The following is a 13,151-nucleotide window of genomic DNA, read 5'->3' on the forward strand; positions in this document are numbered from 1 at the left end:
AGAATGATAAAAAAGATACAGATAAAGCACATTTTTAGTTACCTAAGCTTTATTGACATGATCTTAAAGAGGTTGTTGACTTTGAGGTTAAAAATTTTAAACCTTTGCTGCTCAAGGCTGCCAGCATGCCTGGTGATGCCTGCAGGTTCAGTTACAAAGTGTCTCTATGCTTCATTCCACAACACTTCAGAGGGATATATTGTACTTTGTGCTTCGCTTCTATTATTAGATAACTACTTTAGAAATTGAGATGTTTGCACACAAAATTTAAATATGAAAGTATAAAAGTGCAGCTGAAACAATTACTTAATTAGTTATAAAATGAATTGGTATTATTTTCTTTCATTGTGTAGGTCACTTTAATGCAAAAACATTTTACTGTTCCAGCTTCTCATATATACTGTATGTATGAGGACCTACTGCTTTTCCTTTTAAATATTTTAATTATTTTGTTTTATCAAATACATTTAAACATATTGCATGCATACTTTTTACATCAAGTACTTCAATACATTTCCCTGAAATCACTGAAATTACTTTGAGATCATTTAACAGTAGGCCTTTGTCAATTTAACAGATGAATAGTTCTTTTTCTTCCTACAGCCCTTTTTGTTGTCATGTCTACGGTCTTGGCCATGTGCCAGAGTCTTTGCACGCGGTACAGAACCTGCTCTTATATAGTGTTTAAGGGCACTATATATAAGGGTAGTAGATTTGGATGGTAAAGAGCCTTTGTAGCATCTGGAGGTGACCTCTCTTATAATTTTTGTTACCAGAAAATTAAGAGAAATCAAAGCAAATATTGCTGCATGAGGCCCACTGACTGGTATTTTTTGTATTATAGGAGCATCATCAACACCAGGGGTTGAAATTCCAGATATATTCTTTTATTACACCAATTTTTATTGTCCCTTATAAGTCATTTGACTTGGATGTGCATTACTTATCACTGGAGTACCTGTACAAACCTGTAAAAGGCTTCCTTGCTGTATGGAACTCATTTTGATTTGTCATTCTAAACAGATAGATAGACCTTTATTGTCATTGTAGGTTATACAACAAAAGTGGTCCAGTATATTAAACAAAGCCGCAAATTAAACTTAATGTTTACTACTCACTAAGTGAAATAGGTGATACATATTTTAAATTGTAGCTGTTTTTCTCAGTCCCCTACAGTGATCACAGCTCCCTGACACTGACCATTTTGAGCAAAGAACTGTGTGTGTGTTTGAATGTGTGTTTGTGCTGCAGTAATGCTTGCCTCAATGTGAAAACTCACACTGGTGGTGTATGCAGCGTCAGGGTCGTCCTCCAGCACTCGGGACAGGCCGAAGTCAGACACCTTACACACCAGGTTGCTGTTGACCAAGATGTTGCGGGCAGCCAGGTCTCTGTGGATGTAACCCAGGTCAGACAGGTAGGTCATACCGGCCGCAATGCCACGCAGCAACCCCACCAGCTGGATGATGGTGAACTGGCCATCATGTCTCTGCAGGAAGCCGGGGGTGGGGGGATCAGACCGGAGGAGGTAGGGAGAAAGAGTTGTAATGGCACATCAAAATATGTGATGGTATAGTAGCAGCAGAGAAGATGAGCAGAATGATAATAGAAGAGATTTCAATCAAGATAGAGAAGAGAGAAAAGATAAGAGAACAAAACATGACAGGGATTTGCTTTTAAGTAATAATCTACAGTATATTCATATAAGCAAATACTGGAGCTGTTTGACATTGTCGACGTAACACAATGTTAAAACTTCGTCAACGTCAACTTCTATCTTCTTAAAGAAAATGTTCACATTTTCTGCTCTAAACCTGCCTTTCTCCTTCCAACAGTCTCTGATAGTCAGGTGATATGAGATGAAATGACTTTGCTCTCTTGTAAAAACATGTATCACAGATCTTGACGGTTTTACATTTTCACATAGATTGAAGAAAAACATTTAACTTGATGTGTTGAGAAAATCCCTCAGCCTCATAGAGGCTCATTAATCCTTTTGAAATTTAATAGCATTAATCATGCACCAAGCTTCAGTTAAAGTTTTTTTTAAGTTGATGGAAGATAAAAACTTATTGATACATTGTTTTCACTAGACAATGAGCAGTAATAGTGTCAGAGCCCATCAGAGACGGAAAACATATCCACTTACTCCTTAGCAGACAACCCTGAAAATACCTAACACTGACACCAAACTACAAGCAGACAGTAACCTCCACTGTATCAGTGCTGTTGAACCCAAAGCTTCAATACCAACCCTGAGGAAGGAGTCCAGAGAGCCGTTCTCCATGTACTCTGTGATGATCATCACTGGTTTGCCTGAGGGAACAAACAGGAAGCTTCAGGACTCATATTTTGCTCAACTGTATATCTACAGGATATATTCTACCTGTACTTATTTACATGCATGGTCAGAATTGATTAACTGTATGTGCTGCATGTGATAACTAGACATCTCTACATAAATATATTTTAAATAGGGTATAAGCCTTTTAGTGAAGATAAGATAATTCTTATCTTATCTTAATTAAAAGACATATGCCCTATTTATGTTTTTCTGACAGATCAAAAACAAAAATTGGCCACTGCCACTGGTGAATTTCATCTTATTAGCCGATAGGTTGATGGCAGTGCCATTATGTCGGTGCATCCCTACTAAGAATATATTTTTACTATTAATTATCATGCTCATTAACATTCCAGATTATCTGTCATAGCTATGACTTCCCACTCAACAATCCTGAACACAATTTAACACTAGAGTGTCAGTGTTAGCTTACTCTGGGTTACCACCCCTTCCAGGCGAATGACGTTGGGGTGGTCGAACTGGGCCATGATAGACGCCTCAGCCAGGAAGTCCCTCTTCTGCTTCTCTGTGTATCCTGCCTTCAAGGTCTTCAGGGCCACTGGGATGTCTCTTTTACCTGGGAGTCTCATACGTCCATAACACACCTCTCCAAACTCCCCTAACACATACACAAGAATAATTGCAATTTATTTTAAAATAAATACAACATTTAATCTATTCCACTGTATTCAACATGTTCTGTGCCAAGCTGCAGGCCCCCTCAACCTCTTTAGCAATAATTAGGACTCGAGCACAAAATGGTGCCAGGACCATATTGAAAATGAAAGAATGTTATTCTTTTCTTGAGTTTACCCAATAAATCGCATTTTGAAGGGGCTATAGGTCCTCGAAAACTCACTAAATGTTGCACACTCATCAAAACTGGTAAAAATTCACATCTTATATAGGTCCTATGATAAGCTCCACCCCTACAATATTTCTATGAAGTAGCACCCCCAGAAAATTTCATCTAGATGCATAGAAATTGGGAAGCATATGTAACGTGCAAGGAGGTACAAAAAAGTCTTGTTGAGCCATACCCTAAACCCAACAGAAAGTCAGCCATTTCAAGTTTAATGTGCATTTTTTGGCCATTCACAGGGGCAACTTTTTAAACACCTCCTAGACATATACTTTGATTGGCATCTATTTTTTTCTGTACCATCTAAAGATCTTCAATATGAAAAGCTATTAAAGCCTTAGTTTCGTCACACTGTGTGACTTGCCCCAAACGTCATACACTTGATAAGGGTCCCTGCCTAATGAAATCCAGATGTATATATTTTTAAAATGTATTTGATTTTAGTTATAGCCCCTCCTACTGGCAACAAGAAATTAAATGTTCTTTGATATCTCCTTGCAGGTTGACCACGTCCATCTCAAATGTGGTAAGAAAAGCCTTTACACCTTGATAATGCCTCCTTGTAAAGATTGTAAGTTTTCATTGAATTCTGTTGCCATGGTAACACATTCTTTGCTAAAACAGGAAGTAGCTGTAACTTGACTTTACACTGACCGATCAGCCCCAAATTTCATGTTTGATTAGACTCCTGGCCTGAAGACATCAACATGTCACTTAGCTGTCATAGTCTCAGAGACACCTACTGGTAAAAGGAAGTAAGCCTTGGTAGATAATTATCATTTGATTTACATGAAATGTACATGGTGTAGTCTAAAACTGATATACAGCAAAATAATATAAGATTCAGTTGTTCTCCAGTACCACATGGTGGGCACAGGAAGCGGTACAAATTTCGAAATAGGTCATTCCAGCACCCACACAGCACCTACCAGAACCCTCGACTAGCACAAAGCAAGGGCCTGATCATTGCTGCTTGCAGGTTTAATTTTAAATATGTCTTAAACCAATTTGCTAGAAAAGTTAGAAAAGAGAAACAAATCTACTTATATTGCACATATATGTTAACAGTCTGTATATGTGCAAAGCTGGAAAGAAGTTTATAAGCCATCAGTCTTTCAAGGTACAAGGTAGATTTATTCATTCTCATTCACTCTTATCTTTAACTTAAAATAACTTAAAGAGTGATTGCTGCTATTTGTCTTAATTGCCTTAATTCTATATTTTAAACTTGTCTGTGTGTCTGCAGCAGTCGTATGTAGCGCAGTGTATTGTAGAGCTGACGCAGTGTTAGTATTCCCTGCCTGTCTGAGGAGCTGTGATTGACAGTCCCAGGCAACGCTCTGATTCCGCTCTGCCATCCTCCTCTCTGCTGCACACCACAGCCTTTACACTGGCCAATGATTTTAAGTTAGCCCAGCCAACGATTCTCACTGTGTATGTGTGTGTGTGTATGTGTGTGTGTTTGTGTGTGTGTCTCTGCTTGAGTGTGTGAGTGCACACAAGTTCATGGTTTTACCTGAGCCAATGATTTTCTCTATTTTGATCCTGGAAGCTTCAATTTCTCGGGCAAACTCGTGGACCGCCTGGCAGGGGTCCTCGTATGTGTGCGGGTCGATATAGAACCTTGCGTCGGGGAATGACACTAAGATAAACAACATTAGCATTTGGTCACATATCGGAGAATGAGAGCAACATCACATCTGAGCCCCTGTCACTGGTGTGTGAAGGGAAAACTTGATGAAAGAGAAGAATAGACTCGCAGAAAGAAACAGAGAGAGAGAGACAGGGAGGGAGAATAAACAGCATGCAGGGAATAAGGCCTGTGTGCTCCTCAGTGCGTGATGAAAATTGTTTGCTCTGAGGATAAACTTTATTACACGAGGATGCAATCTAATCGATACATATTGGTTATAATTGAGGAATGGGCCAAACATACCGTGTCCGTTCTGGTAATGCATCTTCTCCTCATCAGAGTCCTGGAAGGCTTTACTGTAGCCACAGTGTCTATACAAACCACACACATACATACAGGACAAATACACACACAGTCATCCAAGCACACACACAGGCACACACACATAAACATACAGTGGGATGAATACAGGACAATAGCAAAACATTTGTACTATCAAACTCTAACCACAGCTCATAATTAATGAATCAATAATTGTTCATAATGAATTATTAACTTCAGCAGAGCTATTCATCACTTAGCGATACTTAGTTATTTATAAGGAACAACCAGTCAACCTGTTCTCCCTGTTAATTAGGTTTTCCACTGGCCACAAAGTGGAACCAATCCTTCAAAGTGTTTTGGCAGGGCAGAAGGATTTAACGCTTTGTTCACACATACAGCCACAGATAGAGACAAGCTAGCAGGATGGATTGGCACTGTGCTCCCGTATCCTCTTCAAAGTTCCCTCACCCGGCGCCGTTTGGTTTGGGCACTGCTGGGGAAGCTCCTTGAAACTGTGGCCAGTGAATCTTCAGTGGAAGTAGTCAGGTAACAAAAATATTACTTATTGTTGAAGTTAGTAGGCTACAAACTACTGTGAAAGTAGCTTCAGTCTCTTACATGTAGCATCATCACTCCCCAACACATAGTTCAGGTTTCTTCCATTATGTTTTGGGAAGTTTAAATATCCTTTATGAAAGGCAGTGGTGTAAAAACAGCTCTGTGTGTCAGTTTCTGAGCACTGTTGGCCACAGACTCCCCACAATGTCTTGGGTGCTTTTTAGCCATGTTTCCACCAAAAAATGTCATCATAGTTGGTTCCTTTGGAGCCAAAATAACCCCTACAGACATGTACCTTGACCTTGGATTGTTTTAACCATCATATATCCCATCACAACAACATGTTTTTTTTCATCTAACTTGGACCAAAATGAAGCTGGTGACTGTTAGAGCAGTGGACTAACTAACTAAGACGATTTGGGTGAGTTTTATTTTGTTTCTGTTGAGTTTGAAAGTGTGTTTTCTGATGAGTTAACAAAGCAATTAAGACTCGTCAGTGTTCATAACTGAGAGAATGTTGAATTCAAATAGTGTGCAGTTTTATTTCCCTTATATAGTCATATCATGTACAGTGGTGAAATGTCAGTAAGTTTACACTTCCTCCTACTCCTTTTCAAACATGTAAGATGCAATTTCTTGTTGCTGATTTTTGAATATGAGTGGGAATCTGTTCATTGAGTTTTTTTGCATTGGTTATCATCCTTTTTTTTAAATTATTGACATTTTGTTTATATTTTAATCTTTTTCTGTTTGTTTGTTTGTTTTATATGTTCAAAATAAATATCGATCTAAATATGAATATAAGGTATGAAATACTACATAACAAAGTCTGATCTGCAGTGCCGTGAGGTGTTTTTCATTAGGATTCAGCTGTACTTCCTGTGTAAACAGTTACTGTCATGGTGGTTTCAGTAATGAAGACTTGTTGGTATTTTCCCATCAGTTTAATTGTAGGTTGGCCTGTGTCCATCTCTCTCTGTATTTAGCATTTTCATTAAAAAGGAGCGTTTTAAATGCTAAACTCCACCATCAGTGGAGACATTCTTTGTGATCCTTCATCTTAGTATATTTAAATCTTCTGGACTTTGCAGCCATGACAACATGATTTTGCCCAGATAACATCTTTAAATCCTCCAACATATTATTTCCCCTCAAACAGAATGGAAATGAAAAACTTAATATGCATTGAAGTATGAATTAATTAAGTGCAATGAAATTAATTATTCGATGCAGTTAGCTGAAGACATCAAAAGGGAGGAAGGGTGGGGGGGCTGATGGGATAAGTGGGAACGTTTGGCTTGCAAGCTACTGGACATGAATCAACATAATTAAATCCACTATGAGGTGGAAATTACGAGTTAGGAAATTAACTAAATAAGACATTGAGAAGACAGGGAGGGTTGAGAAGATGAGAGAAGCTAAAGCATAGCATTCAAAACTCCTCTCTACTCATCGTCCTTATTACTGATAGAAAAGCATGCAGGTTATTAATGCACTCCGTCATTTTAAACATCACAACATGACAAGGGCGACTAAAGGTGTTTTAACTTCTCAAACACAGGCTTAAATTAGATCCTTTCCCATTTTTGGAAACATTTTTAGGTTTTCTTTTAGGAGGGCTTCTCTAAGATTTCAACTTTACTGTCATACTTGCAGGCAATACTACACATGGAAAAAGCAGGGAGAAATACAGTGCACAGGGCACTTTGATCACAAACAACATTACACAAAGAGAGATACGGTAGAGTAGTGTAAGAAAGTGTTCCACACACAGCAGCGATGGGTAGTGTGGTAAAGTGTAGCCTTGCCGTTTCCTGCAGATGATGATGGCCAGAAAGGTGACGAGGCCAGACACCAGGGCCATGCAGATCCAGATGATGGTCATGGTGTTGTAGCGCAGAGGAACTGAAAACACACATAAACACACTGTGTTAGCTGAGAAAAAAAAGGGCCATCAGCAGTTGAGAGTTTGCAGTTTAAATTTACACAATCACTGACACACATGGCAAACACAGGCAGCAGGTAGAGTGTTCTTGGTCAAACAAGGTAAACAAGAATTTGGAGCTTCATTGAAAAGAACAACATTTTTGCTGTAATGATCTCGTCTATTTTTAAAGAGTGAATGTTGTCTCAGACCTGCCAACAAGTTCTCATCCCAAGTCATCACAGACTGCTACTTTACAGTGGACTTCTGCATCTATGTATCGCGCTCTAGGCATCCGTCTGTGTCTGCTGTTGACGTTCCGGCTTGGTTTGGGTCAGGCAAAAGAGACTTATAGTGAGGTGTAGGAAAAAACATATTATTCAGACAGGAAGTAAACACCGGACTCCTGCATGACAGTCTGCCATTTGTTGGACTCATCCACCACCCCTCCTGCCCACCCTATAGGGACCTTTCTTTTTTAGTCCAGTTTCCTATATTACGCTGTTATTAGCAGCATTTCAACCTGACTCCGTCCGGCAGCGTATTATGTGGACACAAGCCAAAATCACTAGCAGCAGTATGTGATGACTTTGTAGTGAAAATGGGCTGTCTATTCACACATTGATGGAACAGTCATCAGGAGTAATTTAGGGTTCAGTATGTTGCCCGAGGATACTTCAAAACTGGAGGAGCAAGGGATTGAACCATCAACCTCCTGATCGATGAACGACCCACTCTACCACCCGAGGTACGACCACACCCTTGCTTTATTGTTTTTTTTTTTTTTCCCTTTAGTGTGTTAGCTATGTAGCTTTTTTGTGCACTTAAAGGTGTACAAAGTTACAAAGCCCAAAGTCCACACCAAAGGAGGTTACTCCTCCCACAGTTAACACTGCTCTAGAACTGCCTGATATACCTTGTTTTTATAGCTTTTGGTATGTTACAAAATAAGTTACAATCAAATTCGAATGTTTCTTGAGTCATTTTTTTATCATGCTGTTTGTAGCTGTTGCCCAAACTACACATGACACGACTGTGATCACCACACACCGCAAAAGTGTAGGTTGTGTGTTTCAACAGCAGCACCTTCTAATGCCACAGCCGTCGTCTCTCATGAAAGCAGACTAAGTTGGAGATCTTAAGCAGGCAAACTTTCACACAGGGACAACCCATCTACTACCTAGCACCTAGCGCCTGGTAGGATGTATGTGTCATTCCAAGCAAAATTGACATCCGAGGGTTTGATTCAAATGGTGAGGGCCTGCCTTAAGGTCAGGTGTGTGTGGAGGCAAAGCAGGAAGATGAGGAAAAAGAGCAGGAGCAACCATCTCCACTCTATAACCAGGTAATTACTTGGCCGTTTAGGCATTGGGTATCAAAATGCCAGCAAAGCAAGGCTGGAAAGCCTAACATTTTGTCGATAAAGAGTCAGTCATGCTCTTTTTCTGCACTGAAGCTTACTGATTTAGAGGATCAAGCACTCAGACAGTTTGCATAACCATCTGAAGTTGCTGGTCATTGCATGATCAAGAGAGGATTACCCGTGGTGGACCCTGCGGGGCCTCCCTGTTCTGATGGTGCGTGAACTCATCCGTCCTTGTCACCACTGCAAAGGGGAAAGCGCCTGTCCTGGGAGACAATTGGGTTGGAATGCTAGGTGCTTTCCATCATGACTCTGGGGTTATTGTTTGCAGTTTCTATACTCACCTCCACTGACAAGGTCAACAACCTTCAGTGATAACACACTCTCAGCGCAGGGGTGGGTTCTGGTTGAGGAGATCCCCACTCTCCTGACAAAGAAGGCCTCAAAGAAAGTGGTGGACTGGATTAGAGCTCCAGCCCTTATAGTCCAAAGGGTTCTTAAACATGTGTTTAGATGCAAGGGCAGGAACTCTTAACCTAACTCTTGGAAGACAGGCTGCCCTTGGGGCTTGCTTGTCCCAGTTCTGTTTGTGGGGCAGGGTAACCTGGAGATTGTTCCTCCTCTTCAGGCTGATAGCAGCCACAGTGCATTTTGTACCCCTGGCTCTTCTGAACACGTGTCCAGAGCAGCACTGCCTCCTGAACTGCCTTTGTCCACAGTTTAGTGACACACTGATGTGTATAGCTCTATAACTGCCAGCTCTATATGCTGGCAGTTATTCACCAGGATAACTGTGTTATCGGCCAGTGCATGGACCCTATCAATCTATCTATCTATCATGCCCTTTGCGCCACAGCTGAGGAACTGACCATATGCTGTTGAGAACAGACAGTACGGTAGCAGAAACATATTTGGGGGGGCAAGTTTGCTTATGGTAATTGAACTGTACTTGTATAGAGCTTTTCTGGTCTTATTTACCACTCGAAGGGCTTTCACACTACATTGTCACATTCACCCATTCACACACACATTCACACACTGGTGGCTGAGGCTACCATACAAGGTGCCACCTGCTACTCAGTAATCATTCACACACACTCAAACTCCAATGACCCGCCATTGGGAGCAATTCAGGATTCAGTATCTTGCCCAAGGATACTTCAACATATTGTCGGGAGGAGCCGGTGATCGAACTGTTGTCCTTCCGCTTTGCCCCTGAGCCACAGCTGCCCCGATATGGGTTTGGGTATATCCACAGTTCATGTCCCCAGGGACAAACCACATGCTGGGTTAGGCAAACCTGGCAGCATATCAGCTCTGAAGTGGGGGCCTCCTACAGGGAAAATGGAAGCTGCAGCCAGAGGTTATAAGCAAGATCTGCTATCACTCTGGTGCAGCCATAACTGATCTCTTTGCCTCCAGCAAGACAGCTTAGTGTCTCCTCTTCTTCTCTATAGGAAGAGACAATCCTCCCTTGGGCACTGATGCAATGGCCTATCAGTGTGTATGCCTTCCCTCCCTTTATCCACCTGCACCCACTCGTACTGAAAGTCCAAGTGGAAGAGGGTAGCCTTATTCTGACGGCCCTAACTTGGCACCAGATGATCTAGTTCCCAGAAATTGCACCCCTTCTTCAAAGATGCCCCGAGACCTTCTGTCCCAGGCCCACAGGACCCTTTTCCTTTTCCCCAAGGGCTCAGGCTTTGGACCTGGCCTCTTAAGGCCAGCAAGGAGCCCATTATCCATAAGGCAGGCAAATCTCCCTCAACTTAAAGGAAAATGGTGGCAGCCATAAAGGCAGCCTGTGTTGGACCTTAGGACTTGGCAAAGTGTTGTTGTAACATGTCCTTTATATAACAAATGTACTTGCATCCATCTGTGCGCCCCTGGGCATGTTAGTGTTAAAGTGAGGTGTGGTCAGGCACATTGTTGGCAGATTGCTACTTTGAGGCAACAGTAAGAAAATGTGCCATTGACCAAATAAAAGCTGGTCTTAAGTCAGCAACACAGTCTGTTTCGTGCTATTTAAAGGGTGGATTATTCAGATAGCAAGATGAGCCCGCATGCAGCTCAGATGTTGGGATAAGTCAGGTGGAACATCACAATACATCCCTGAGTCGGAGCATTCTTTGTGGCATGTTGTGTGTTGCACAGCATTGATATACGTCATGGATGTCTCTTGGACCTAAATGAGGGCACATTACAGGACATCGGAAGGCATGAGGCTGAACTGTGTGCTGATACCAGTTAAGATGCCAGCAGCAACACGCGCACTAAGAGATCAGCTGGCCCCTTCCGTTTCTGCTTGATTTTTACACTGAGCGGTAAACTTTGTTCACCCCTCCTCCTCACATCACTGTACACTTTTCTGCATTGTAAGGCTGTTCTGGAGCTTCGAAAAATTGATTGAACCTGCACCGCCATGTCCTCTCATGCCTGCTTTACCTCTGCAAGCAGATGGGTTTCTTCAGCAGAACACCTCTCTCATCTGGAATTCGCCAAATCCATCATTTAGATTGCAATCCACCAGTTCCTGGCACACCTGGCTTTTGGAGGGAATGGGAGCTGACGCACAGATTGGTTAATTCATGTTCCGTCCAAAACACACCCATGACTAATTCAGAGTCTAAATACAACCCCTCTGTGCCATACACCACACCTGGCACCCAGATTATCCGCTGTTTAGCTTGCAAAATGGACTAAATGCATTTGTGCCATGGGCTTTAGACCATGTGCTATATATTGTCTAAATAGGGCCCTAAGAGTGTATAGCCACCATCTGCATGAGCTTGTACTCAGGTATAACAGTGCTTTGAGGTAAGTGTTAACATCAGCATGTTAAGCAGATATCTGCCATGGTTACCATTTTAGCTTTGTGTGTTAGCATGCTCCTTAGAACAAATCATTAAGCTCTAGTACTGGAGTAATGGAAAATTTACCAGATTGTGACACTAGATAAAATGTAAGAAGATCACCAAAGACAATTAAATTCATTCTAAGGAAGATGTGAATCCAATACTTTTTGAGGTCATTTTCACAACTGATAGTCCGGGACTCGTTTCAATTTGGGGGTTGAAATTGCAACATTATTGCAATTCAGGTTGGTTTGGTTTGCATTCACACTACACTTTGCCAAACAAACCAAGAGGAGTAAACATGAGGTTCTGCTGACTGACAGGTGACTGTTGATTGGACAGTTTTTGCGTTTGTCATCCTGCATCATCAAGACCCACGTGGGGAAATCAAATTATGTGACTGACAGAAGTTCATGCAGTAATTTAATGCTTTTAGAGAGAGAGCCTGAGAGTGCGATAGTCAGGTGACCCATCCAGGGTAGTACCCCACCTTGCCCAATTACAGCTGGGATAGGTTCCAGGCCCCCGCCACCCTTACGAGGACAAGCGGTTATGGACAGTGTATGGAGTGGTGTCACAAAGAGGTCATAAATAAATTATAAAATATTGTAAGCATTATTAGGCAGCTATTATTCGACTGCACGATTGCGATCATGTTATCAATGTGAATTCAATGTGGGTGTGCTATCATAATTGATTTGTTGTTATGCTCACACATTACAGTTATGCTCATACATTATAGAAGACAAATCACAAAACTTTATAAACTCTGCGTATATGTTCCACTACAGAAGAACTATAAAACAGACATTTTTCAGCAGCTGCTGGAGGCTCAACAGAGACACACGTCTGCATCACCTGCTGGGAGCTTGTTAATCAGGTCATCATATGACGGCTTCAGAGCTAGTTCTGCAGTGACACTGATGACAGAGAGGCCAGTTAGACATTCATTTTCCTATTGTTTTAATAAGCTTATCTTTTGAAAAACTTTGCTCAGCAGAGGCGTCTGACTGTTTTAATAACTGATAATAACATAAAAGCGCACCCGCACTGCTGTGCCCTGCGTGTGTCTGTACCGGCAGCACTGGCCTTTGTCAGGATCAACTATAAGATTGCAGAAATATTTTGTGATCAGCAGATGGATTAATTATTGGTTTGGCTGTAGAAACCCTGTAAAAATCACATTTCTCCTGTTACAAAATCGTGTGGTTCGTTTTCATTCACACCACAAACAAACCACACCAGAGTTCACTTGGAAGTGGACTGAGACCTATGTTTTCAAGAGGAC

General features: G+C 41.4%; 1 protein-coding gene across 5 annotated transcripts in view; it reads right to left on the reverse strand.

The window, feature by feature from the left end:
* The window catches only part of epha8 (eph receptor A8), a 159,019-nt gene that overhangs the window by 12,026 nt on the left and 133,842 nt on the right, over window positions 1-13,151 (reverse strand). For 2 of the 5 annotated variants that reach the window (XM_088082712.1, XM_088082706.1), the window contains exons 11-16: window positions 7,494-7,626; window positions 5,143-5,210; window positions 4,723-4,848; window positions 2,778-2,963; window positions 2,255-2,316; window positions 1,262-1,489 (exon numbers count right to left, since the gene is read on the reverse strand). In XM_088082712.1, coding sequence (XP_087938838.1) covers window positions 1,262-1,489; window positions 2,255-2,316; window positions 2,778-2,963; window positions 4,723-4,848; window positions 5,143-5,210; window positions 7,494-7,626 — 803 coding nt within the window. The remainder of the gene's footprint in view (window positions 1-1,261; window positions 1,490-2,254; window positions 2,317-2,777; window positions 2,964-4,722; window positions 4,849-5,142; window positions 5,211-7,493; window positions 7,627-13,151) is intronic. The other 3 variants (XM_088082708.1, XM_088082709.1, XM_088082707.1) reach the window with 3 other exon arrangements.

Source organism: Plectropomus leopardus, chromosome 2 (genome assembly GCF_026936395.1).
Source record: "Plectropomus leopardus strain MGB_pleo_1.0 chromosome 2, ASM2693639v1, whole genome shotgun sequence".
NCBI lineage: Eukaryota > Metazoa > Chordata > Actinopteri > Perciformes > Serranidae > Plectropomus > Plectropomus leopardus.